Consider the following 12,516-nt stretch of genomic DNA (forward strand, 5'->3'; position numbering starts at 1 on the left):
TGTAAGTGTTTAAAGTGCTCAGTCAGAGCCAAAAATCACAAAACTAGTATTCAAACGCTATCCGTTCAGACCTTTTTTTTTTGCCTGTTATATAGCCGGTTCCTTTATAAGCGTACAGAAGAAGGAGTTTAAATGAAAGGAGTGTTCTCCTGGGTGCACTGATGGGTGGTACAGCAGGGCTTGTGTTTAAGTAGCTTAGTTGTATATTTAGGCTGTTGTCTTGGTTTACTTATAGGAATAAAACCTATTAAATTTGTCTAGACTATGTGGTGCACAAAGAACGCTTGCGCACGCCCGTAAAATATAAACTTTAAAACTCTACATTTGTCCTTGTACAATGGCTAGGTTTGGATTAGCATGCTAGCATTACTACTAGTAGCTAGTATTTGTTTTGTGATAATCAACATGGGATTCCTATTACATTTGCTTACATGTATAAAATTATTATACAGTATTATAAATTATTATATTATATTATAAATTATTTTATATATATAGTTTTTCATTGAAATAGATTTTAAATAATATAAAGAATATATAAAGTATTAGATGCTTAAAAAGAAAGAAAAACGTAAATTATTAAATTAATTACTTAAAATATATAAAAGTATTTAAAACCACAACTACTACAAAAAAAGACAAAAGCAGATTATTAATATTTAATCTAAAAAAAACCCTAAAGAAAACAAAAGAAAAACTGGGTTGCCAGGTCTGCGGATCAAAACCAGCCCAATAGCTAAACAAAACTACCCCAACTGTGTGTTTATTTATTTATTTATTTATTTATTTTACTTCCTGTGGGTTTTCCCTCCCTTGAAGGACACTTTGAGATCTCTGTAATTCCCAGATTGAAACCCCTAATTCCACCGTAAAATCGCAGACTTGGCAACATCGTTGGAAACTGAACATGTAAAATGAACTTTATTTCATAAAATGATAACAGGACACCATTAACTGAATGAAATGTAAGGACATTGAAGCTTATTATTCTGTTCTGCGTACCATTTTTAAAACGCAGACGATATTCGATCCGTACTGAGTATGCAGTAAGCAGTATGCTAATGTGCCATTCCAAACATAGCCGGTGTGACTGGAATCCTCGATTCTTTAAAAATGTTGGAAGTCTTAAAATCCACTAGAGGGAGACAGAGCGTCTTGGAATGTGTTGGAGCACATAGCAGTCCTCACACTCTCTTGGCTTGGCAGTGAGAGTGAGTCACCCAGGCAGTGAAATCCAGTTTTTTTGAAATCCATTATTTTGTAAGTCTACTTTACAAAAGGTCAACCTGCTCCTCAATGGGATCAGATCGGAGAGAGCCAAACTCTCAACTGAATATAGTACAAGAATTTTAAAAGAGTGCAAGTGGGTTTGGACATCCCACGCAAGTGCAGCAGAACAAATTCTCACTGCAAAATAGAGAGGAAAAACTGTGCACACAAAGCACATTTTATAGTTCATATCTCGTATTTTCTTTCTACTGAGATCAAGCAGCCTGCCTAAAAATGCAGCTGTAGATATTTACCTTAAATTAGTAGTTGTGACATGTGACATGATTTTATACAGCCTTCCGGTATAAAGGACGTTTATGTTTGCCTTTTTGAAAGATTTTATTTTTTTTTTAAATGATAGAAATCAGACATGTCCCTTCGGTTTTCCCTGCTATAACCCCTCAGATCCAAAGAGAAACACAGCCTGACGTGTGCAGATTCATGGCTCAGTGCTGCACTCTTAGGATGCGGTTTTGCACTGCAACACTGCAGCTATGCAGCTTTTTCCTGCCCAGACATTACCAAATGAGCCCAGAGTCGGCTGATCTGAGCCAACCAGCAGACGTAAGCAACCAGACCAAGACATCTATGCATCTACACAGCTACGCATTACAACAGTGGCTCTCAACTGGCTGCCGACCAGAAACGGATCACAGGCCAGACACAGACGGCATGAAAAATACTCCTGAATTATTGTATCGTAACACAGGCAAAGGATCACGCGAAGACCTTTGAAAGTGTGAAAAAAACTGCAATAAATACTACTATATTTCGATTTTCCAGTTCAATTTTAACGCACGAGTCTCACTTGACGTCCAATGCAAAGCAAAACCGGTTGAGAACCACTTCACTATCATTAAACAAACGCTAAATATTTAGGGGGTTAAAAATACATATGCAAAGCAGAACAGGAATTAGGTAACATAATAGGTAAAAATAGCTAAATAATAAAAAAAGAAGCTCTAATAAAAGTTCAAGTTGCCCATTTGCATACAACAGTCCATTCTCGAGAGCCTAGGCACTCATGTATTTACTTTTTTTTTTTTTTTACATTTTCCTTTCTTTTTTTTTTTACAGTATTGCTGATCTACGTAATCTCCTTGTTTATGTGATCGTTTCATCAAATACACTAGCTGCAAATGACAAAAGGCAACGAGCTGTAAGAAGCATAACATGGTGAAACATTCTGCCGTAAATGATTCAAAGAGGCAATGCGAACAGGTCGACAACAGTTAGGACACTCAACGCTAACCGCCATTACTGTACAGTGCATCTGACAGACAGAGCGGCACCAAACCCTTTCTCCAAAGCACGGCTGACTTTAACGCACGCTTACGGATGCGGTTCAAAGGAATCCGATGCAAACTTAAATGATAAATACTTGAATTTTTAAGCTAGGATTTCATACCGCTCTGTCGAAGAATCACAAACAGTTGAGATTGCCGAAGCCCCTGATTTCTAAACGAGAGTCAAGTGATTTGGAAGACTGCTAATATGTGCACATACAAGAGATATAGCCATTCATAGAGACAAATTATTCCCGTTCTGCTATTCTCGGTATCACCGTCGCAGCTGTTCAACTACACTATCTCGCGATAATTTCTACATCGTTCTCACTTCGCTCTACACACACCATGAGCATTCAAAACACTGTTACATATATCTTTATGAATAAAGTGCCCAGAAACGACCCCTCTGAACTCTGCCATAACTGCAACCACTGTGTACATTCATCTTTGGGTTATGGCGGAAGACTAGGGTTTCATTGCATTTTTTTGTTTGTTTTTGTTTTTTTTTGCGGCGTAATCGCAAAAGTGACATTCATCGCATGTTATGAATTTGTCAAATACATTTATACTTAAACCAGATATGGATATGAACAAGCATTGTGCATTTATGGGGTTTCCGACACAAAAAGGAAAGCGGAAGACAAACGAAACAAGATGGAAGCAACGGTAAACCACCCACCGTCCAACTAGCATTTCTATTTTGGCACTTAAATCTTAAACAATTACTGAAAGATTTGGAAAGTTGGTTTGTTTTGATAAGCGAGAGCTCGCTTCGCGGCTCCAGAACGTCTAGGAAACAAAATCCCACAATTATTTTCCACCATTCGTGCCTTTTCTGGAATTAGCAACAAGCTAATCTGACCCACGAGAAGATCTGAAAGGTTTTATGCTAACGCTAGTTACATGTGCTCTGTAATTAGCCATTGAGAGGCATGTGAGGTATCATTATTTATTATATTTTGTCACAGAAGTCTTGTGTCTTTGTACGATGATATTAAAACGTAAGCATCAGCACAGCATCTGTGAGGATCGGTGCAGTTTAGCACACACTGAAGTTGCTAGCTTGCTAGTTCGAATGCCAAATGTCAACATTAGCAGTTAGCATCGTGTTCTGTGAAGTTTGGATGTCATAAGCTTTACCAGTTAGCTACAGTGGCCCTTCATGCCTGTATGTTGGACATGTACAAGATGAACTGTGACATTGTATACGACAAGCACAGATTGATCGTTTGTGTGAGAAGAGACAGGAGAACACGATTCGGAGAAATGGATACATAGTACACTAGATGTACTGTATAAAATTCTTCACATGCATTAGGAAAATTTATTGGTTATTGAAAGCAGCATCAGAAGATCATTCATTTTCTACAGGGATGTGGTTTCTGGGGATTGTCTTTATATTTTAATGGGTTTTTTTTCTAGGGATTTTTTATATTATTATTTTTGTTTATTTTTTTTTTTTTTTTTTTGATGTGAGCATTGTTTAACTTATTTATATAGCATTTGAAGGCTCCCGGGAAGCATGTGGAGCTTGAAGCGTTTACAGGCACCTGTGTTTTATCTAAAGCAGAAAAAACTGAAAAAGAAAGAAATAGAATAAACCGTGCTGGGCTGGATGCTGGATATACACACCTTATCTACAACTCTTGTAAGTTCTCTTATTTTTACTCCCTTTCCAACGCTTTAGCCATGAAAAACACTCTGTACAACCTTATTTTCACACACAAAATGTATTGTTGTTGTAATATCAGCATTGCCACAAAAGGTGCTATTGCGTAGAGTGTGTTTCCGGCCTTCAAGTGCACTCGCATCCTGCTCTTTATGATCTCAAAATCACTTGTAAAATTAGTAGGAGTGGTTATTAATCAGTCTCGGTTAGCTGCTTGGATTGGTGGTAAACATAGTCCAATTTCAAGAGGCACCCTTGGTTTTTAACGTGTAAGTTGTTTAGCATTTTTCATAAAGGTGTTTGTTTTGTTACTGACTTCCACCTCGGGATCGTTTGGAATGCAGTGTGAAGATGTGTAAAGTTGCACTGGAAGTTTATCGCAAACATTTCGTTATGTGGGTCTTGTGCTGTCGAGCGTTGAAAGGATACGGCAGTTCGTGAAGAAGGCAGTGTGTGTGTGCTGTGTCTCACAGGCAAGAACAGAATGCAAGCACACCAAAGCGTCACCCGTCATCTGCTTTCTGATTATTTTTTTATGCCGTTTCAGTCAAGCAAAGGGTGTGTGATCCAGCCTGCAGCACTTTTGTATTTTTCCTCAAGCACAATCTAAAATATATATATATATATATTTCCACATATTTATATGTTGCATTTTTTTTTCTCATGAGATAAAGAGATTAAAACTGTCCATTGTTATGACTTTCTTTCGTTCTGTTATGATTACGTTTGCATGTATACATATGCTCGTATATGTACACACACATGCTCTTTTCATGCCTTTGGTGTTGGTTTGCTGTCTGCTTTGGATCCTGGGAGGCCGTTTTCTGTATTGTCATTCCCTGAAGAGCTCACAAGGCACTCTTTACTGTAAGAAAAAGGGAAAAAAGACAGACATTGTAAAAAAAATAAATAATAATAATCACATTTAATTCGATTTAAATTTAAAAAATGTCATATGGTGTGAACATTTAATATAGACACTGACGTGAATGTAATAGTTCACCCAAAAATTACTCACCCCCAAGCAATCCTAGGTGTATATGACTTTCTTCTTTCAGACAAAGACAGTCAGAGTTTTTAAAAAATGTATCCAGGCTTCTAAGCTTGGCAATGCTCGTGGATAGTAGCCATTATTTTAAAGCTTTGTGAATCTGATACATTTGTTGTAAAACTAACCCATACGCATTCGGGGGGCTTATCACATATCCTCTAAAGCAAAAAATATTTGTAGTTTTCAAATTATAATGCAAATAACTGACTTCCAGTTTCTTTCCGTGGGAGCGCAGAGTTCCGGCTTCTTGGCTGACTTCTGACTCGACGTAGGTTGCGTCATTTGTCGAGTCATAGGTCAGCCAAGAAGCCGGATCTGCTTCAGAGGACATGTACGAGATAACCCGCCTCCACACCCCCCCGAAGGCATATAGGTTAGTTTCACGATGCATATGTCTGATTTACGGGGCTTTAAAATAATGGCCACTATCCACAAGCATTACCAAGCTTGGAAGAGTAATTAAAAGAAAACTCAGACTGTGTTAGTCTGAAAGAAAAAAGTCATATACACCTAGGGTGGCTTGGGTGTGAGTAAAATATGCCATAATTGTAATTTCTCAATTATTGTTTTAAAATTGAGGAATATTTATATTGTATCTATTACAGAAGATGATTTCCGTAGTTGATGCTGCAGAATGATCCTCTGAGGTGTTTAACTATAGGTTATGTTACAATGAAAAAAAAAAACAGAAGAAATAGGGAAATGTTGTGCTAAGAGGAAAGGCCCGTATCACTATTACCCAGAATGCCTTATTGACATTTACTCAAAATGACAGAATGATATTTATTGACATTTTCTCTGGTCTCACAAGGGTTTTATAACAGTCACCATGTCAAAGTGTCCAGACAAGCACTGGACCCTAGCGTGCAACACATGCCACTGTTTATGGAGAACAGAATGGAGGATGACTCTGCATATTTCTCCTTTTTGTTGCAGACCACCACCAGAAATGAAAATGTGCTATCTATCTGTCTGTCTGTCGGTCGGTCAATAGTGTTGGGTCCAAGCTCACCTTATGGGGTCAACCTATTGAGCTTGAGTGGAAGACACTTAGTAATGTGTATTGTATTTTTATGTATTAATATTATTATGTGTATCTTCATTTTATGTTGTTATTCATGGTTTTTAACACCAAGTCGTGTTCACCATTTTCAAAAACTTGTGTAGTTATCTTATATATCTTCTAATGACTGATTTATAGTTGTCATTCAAACATCTATCTATCTATCTATCTATCTATCTATCTATCTATCTATCTATCTATCTATCTATCTATCTATCTATCAAAATGCCATGTGTCTAAGAGACTAATTATAGTATCTAGTATAAAAAAAATAGTTTAAAGTGGTCATATGATGCGATTTCATGTTTTTCTTTCTCTTTAGGGTGTTACAAGCTGTTATCGCACAGATATGATCCATAAAGTTGCATAGATATGATCCACACAGTTGCAAAACCAAAGAGATATTCTTTATAAAAAGTGTTTTGCAGCTTAAACCACATAAACTCATCAAAGTACACTAAATACACAAAAGAACGTTCTTTTTAGCAACATCCATATGACCTTTATATATATAACCTATAGTTTTGTCGCTGTATTTTGTTTTGCTGTCAGGATAGGACCGACTTACTTCTTCTCCTGGACCTTGTTTAGAACGGCGATGACTACAGCTTTCACCACCATGATGAGAATGATGAGACCTATGACTCCGCCGAGCACAGACACAATGATGAGGGTCAGCGTGTTGTCCACCTCCTTCACTGTGAAGGCAAACACACGTTGCGTTGATGTGGGTGGGGCGTAACAACAAACATAACGGGAGGAAACACGCAATTGTTTAAAATGAGGCTTTTTGTAAAGTGGAGACTCACATTCATCCACCACATAAAGAGTGAAAACTGCACTATGGTTGCGTTCCTTCTCCTTGGGGTTGCGGGCGAAGCAGATATAATCTCCCTGGTCCTCAAAGGTGACGTTATGCAGTAAGATGGAGATGTTATTCTGTTTGCTGGAGCCGACAAACTCCACCCGCTCATGATAGATTTTTACATTAGGTTCCACTCCTTCTGCTGGGATGATGGCCTCGCAGAGCTGAGGGAAAACATAGTGTCACTAGAGTATTTGCACTGTTAATCAGCAGCTTTTTTTTATATGAACTGCACGGAAATGCGTGTTTGCTTGAGAAAGAGTTGAATGTCTCACCTTAATCAGCGTCCCGTTGTCTTTGAACTGCCAGTTGAAGTAAAGGTTTTTAATGCCGATGCAGCTGGCGTAAGTGCAGGGTAAGAGCACTGAACTTCCATTCATCACTTCTATAAAATGGATCTTGCCTGTGTTCACCTCCAGTGCCTGAGCGTACCACACTCCTGAGAGAAATAGAAGAGATAAGAACAAATTAACAAGCCGGCAAAAGACTTTTTATCCTAACAGCAATAAACAGTAATTGAAAGACACCTTTATGGTTTACAATACATATCTGTATGTGTGCGTGCGTGCACGAAATCCCAAAACAATACAGCTGTGCATCACAGGAACAAATTACATTTAACAATATAATGTTTAGCATCATAATCACGGCATAAACTAACTTAACTACCGGTAGACATCGCAATAGAATCAGTAACAACAGAGTGCCTATGGAGTAGATAATTGTTTTGAGCAAAATATGTTTGCTGCAAAAATCTGACGGATTTATTAAAAATGCTAATTCGTTCTATGCAAGCAGGAGGCACTTTAAGCAACAGAAATGGAGGTTTCCCTTGTAGACAAAGCAGCTCTGAGTTTACAAACATGCACGGTAAAATGAAAATGACATTTTCTAAAGACAGTCTTCCTGTTATTAGAGAAATATTCGGGCGGTGTTCAGAGAGGTTTCATCAGAGCAACTATTCTAGTAGTAGTAACTATCTATTAAACCTATATCTATCTATAGATGCATCAAATGATTCACTGACTGATGACTTGTGATTACGATTAATTAGAAAAAATAGTAGAAAATGTATTAAACTGAATGAGAAAACTAAGGTTTAAAAGATTTTCTGTGAATGAAAAAATAACTGAAACACTGAAATTATACTGACAAATGTTTAATTTTTTTTTTTAAGAATTTAACAGTTGCTTTTGAAAATAGTACTGAGGATGATAATAATAATAATAATAATAATAACACAGCATTTTTTAATACTAGTAATATAGTAATTTATAATACTAATGTTGCATAATATTTCATACAAATGCTTTTGTTTCAGATTCAGTTCATTGTAGTCCTTGTAAACATTCATGGCTATAAAAGAGAGCTTAAAATTTCGAGAGTGTTTTTTCTAATGTTTCTCTACAGGCATCCGGAGTTAGAACCCTAGCTTGAGAACCTTTCCTGATCCTGACCCTTTCTCTTACTCCCACTTCACATCCTGTCTGCTCTACACGGTCTAATTATAATAAACTGAAAAAAACTAAACAAAAACACAAAAAAAACTGAGAAGTCAGTCATTGGTTTCATTGCAGCTGTTGTTCAGTGACTACAAAGAAACTGATGAAAACATTATCAAAACAGGACTTGAGAGCATGAGGGACCTATTATGCAGAAACTGAAGATCCACGATGATATTACTAGACATAAAGAGAGCATTTATGACTGACACAAGGAAAAGAATAGAGGCTATTTATAGCAAACCGTTTTAACTTTTACCATTTAAATTTAGTAATATATCTAGTTACATGCTATTAATATTTATTTTATAGATACTAGTATCTGTTCCATTAAGTACTAGTTCTAGTTGTAAATATTCTTACTAGTACCCTTTTTAAAGGACACTAGTACTTATCTGTTAGATACTAGTGTCACGTGCCAGTACTGTTTTGTTGTCGTTTTCCATGCCCCACGTGCTCTGTGTGCCCTACTTTCAGTTTATTGTATGATTGTGTTCAGGTGTTCCTTGTTAATTAAGTCATTTCCTTTGGGCTATTTAAGATCCAGTTTTCCTGTGTTTTATCATCCGGTCTCGTCATTACCGCCATTATTCTTCCACGGTATCATCGCTAACGTCCTTAGCGTTAATTGTAAACGTCAATGTATGTGTTTGATTCCCGTTTGCTTGCGTTCGTTCAATTGTGGATTTAGTAAAGACTGTAAAGAGCGAGATTCCTCGTTGTGTGCTTCCTCCTTAACCACACCGTGACAATTAGTCTATAATTTTTCATTAGATACGTACTAGTAGGCTACCTATTAAAAGAAGCACACTAGTACTTAGGCCACATAAACACGAACTCAGAGCTTTCCCCATCCATTCTTTTTTTTTATTCTTGTTTTTCATCCATAAACACATCGCCGTCTCAAAACATGTACACACACACACACACAAAAAACAAGACACTGAAACCGACTCTAAACAATGTAGTGTGCATGCCAGACCAGTGTGTGGCGATGTAGTTCTGCCGCAAAGATATGCTTAAAACGGAGAAGAAGACTTGGAACATGCGCATAAACCTTGCACACTGTATACAAACTCAACCCAACAAGAAGTTGATCATGGAACAATACATAGATTAATCTGTATTACTGCTAGTTAATAAAATGACAGCCGTTCATTGCTTGTTCTTGTAGGGTCGAGACGCGGGGTGATTAGTGCTGGGTCATTTTTTACATTTGAATAAAATGAAACATTTCAAATCACACGAGCCGATGTTTTATTCACAGTGAACTGAGAAATGAGCTCATTTCACGTTTGATGCCTGCTACAGGTCTCAAAATAGTTGGGACGGTGGTGTGTTTACCATGGTGTAAAGATCTGGCAGGCGGGCCAATTCAGCACCCAGACTCTTCTACCATGAAGCCACGCTGTCGTCATAGCTGCAGTCTGTGCTGTTTCACTGGCCTGCTGAAACGCACAAGGCCCTTCCTGAAATAGACGTCATCTGGAGGGGAGCATATGTCATGGTTTCTGGAAGTATTCCTGAGCTTGTTTATTAATGTCAATGACAGGATCATGATGAGTGATGCAGCGTCGTCTGAGGGCCTGAAGACCACAGGAGTCCAACATAGATCTTCGGCCTTTACCCACAGAGATTTCTCAAGTTTCACTAAATCATTTGATGATGTTATGCAGAGTAGATGATGAGATTTGCAAAGCCTTTGCAATTTGATGGTGATTTTAGAGTATCTTTTTACACACTCTTTCACAGATCAGAGAGCCTCTGCCCATCTTTACTTCCGAGAGACTCTGCCTCTCTAAGACATCCCTTTTATAGCTTATCGTGTTACAGTCCTGATGTCAATTAACTTAATTATTTGCTAGATGTCTTGCTAGATGTCTTTTCAAAATGTCTTGCTTTTTCAGCCCTTTGTTGCCCCCAACTTTTTAAGACCTGTAGCAGACGCCAAACTTCTTTCTTTAAACATATGTTATGTTGTCTATTTCCTTTCATCTTAAATCTTTAAAAAGGATACCAGTACTCCACCTAAATAATAAGCACTAGTAGTTAATGAATAAGTATAGTAGCTGATCTAATAGATATTAGATGTAAAAAAAGTTTTAGTAGCATGATATTAAATTATAAATATTAAATGTTGAAATGGTTTGGCAGAGACTATACAAATGTGCAAACTGTTCACAGTTATGTTGCGTTCCAAAACATTACAAAAAGAGCCATTCAGTTTGACACACAGAGTTGTTTTCTGACCCCAGCTCTGGCATTTGCAGCATGCGTCTGAGAGCCATTGCGGGAAGGACTATTTATAAATGCATCCATCTCAGTATTTAATTTCACAGTGTATCTCATGTAGTCATACAGCAAAATGTTCTGTGATGTTCTTTCTTTTTGTAAATGTAGCTTGAAATTTCAGCACTTTTTTGGGCAACATGCTATCTTTTTTCAAAAATGAAAACATTTGATTCAACAATATGACATCAGTAGCGACATTTGCTTGAGATATGGCTTTGTTGATAATTAAGCAATTACATTCCTACTCATGTTAAATAGAAGGCAATAAAAACCTGCCAATATAGTGCCTCTCATTAAACCCAACGTTTAGCTGTTTTAGTAGGCCTTTTTGACATCTTACTTTGCATCTTACAGTAAAAGCCAAGGTCTGCAGAGAGCTTCAGAAGCATCAGAGGGATATCATTGTTAGAAGGTATCAGTCAGGGGAAGTGTACAAAAGACTTCAGGAAATTATACCATGAAACACAGTAAAGAGTAATCATCAAGTGGAGGAAATATGGCTCAACATATTCCCATACCCTAGACATTCCTCCAAAATTGCTTGATAAGAAAGATAAGGAAACTGGTTAGGAAGGCCGTTGAGATGCCTACAGGGACATTAAAGGAGCTACTATAATTTCTGGAAAGTACTAGGTATGTAGTACATGTGACAACAATCTGGGCTATGGTCTAGGGTAACAAAACAACCACATCCATTTCCAGCTTAGTTTTACAAAAACAAATTTTAAAGTCTCCCAAATATATGTGGGAAAATGTGTTTTCCCAAGGAGGCTTCCCAAGTTTGGACTTTTTGGTCATACATTTGAATTATAGTTTCTCAGGTTACAGTTTAAATTAAAGGTGGAAAAATTCAGAAATTATTTATCTTGGTCATATTTTCAGCACTTTTTTGGGCAACATGCTATCTTTTTTCAAAAATGAAAACATTTGATTCAACAATATGACACCATACATCCAAATCAGTAGCAGCATTTGCTTGTTGGCATGCATGTTCAGTCTACCCCAAATAAATGACCTCTAACCACACTTTATTCAAAAACATTGGTATTTGTACAGCGTAAATAAAATCTAACACTATATGCAATATCTGTATTTATTTGTAATATTAGTAAATTGCATACTGCTAAGAAAAAAACTACTATTTTCATTGGATATATAATACATTTATTTGAGCATTTGTCATCCCATTGAAGTGAACATCGTCAATCTGATAAATTGGAAATCACCCACTGCTGTTTTTTTTTGCAGTTAAAATATAATCGAATCAAACTAGGATATTAAAACTATAAAATATATCACATATAAAAAAATCCACACAAATCAAAGTAGTAATCAGCACGGACAGAAGCCTAATGCTCCGAATAAATGTACTCATTTGCCATTATAGCAACTCATTTTTGACTTGATCTCCTACTTATGCATTTCAAATATCAATTGTTACCACTCAGCAAGATACAACACTGAGATTTTACATCTGATATGTATTTTTTTTTTTTTTACAACTGGAGATATGTCA

General features: G+C 36.9%; 1 protein-coding gene across 1 annotated transcript in view; it reads right to left on the minus strand.

Annotated features, from left to right (window-relative positions):
* Positions 1-762: 762 nt before the first annotated feature.
* scn4ba (sodium channel, voltage-gated, type IV, beta a) overlaps positions 763-12,516 on the minus strand; it is a 29,310-nt gene continuing 17,556 nt past the window's right edge. The window contains exons 2-5 of the mRNA XM_043258402.1: positions 7,482-7,645; positions 7,151-7,370; positions 6,910-7,039; positions 763-5,092 (exon numbers count right to left, since the gene is read on the minus strand). Of these exons, the coding sequence (XP_043114337.1) occupies positions 4,999-5,092; positions 6,910-7,039; positions 7,151-7,370; positions 7,482-7,645 (608 nt within the window). The 3' untranslated portion in view covers positions 763-4,998. The remainder of the gene's footprint in view (positions 5,093-6,909; positions 7,040-7,150; positions 7,371-7,481; positions 7,646-12,516) is intronic.

This window comes from Puntigrus tetrazona, chromosome 15 (genome assembly GCF_018831695.1).
Source record: "Puntigrus tetrazona isolate hp1 chromosome 15, ASM1883169v1, whole genome shotgun sequence".
NCBI lineage: Eukaryota > Metazoa > Chordata > Actinopteri > Cypriniformes > Cyprinidae > Puntigrus > Puntigrus tetrazona.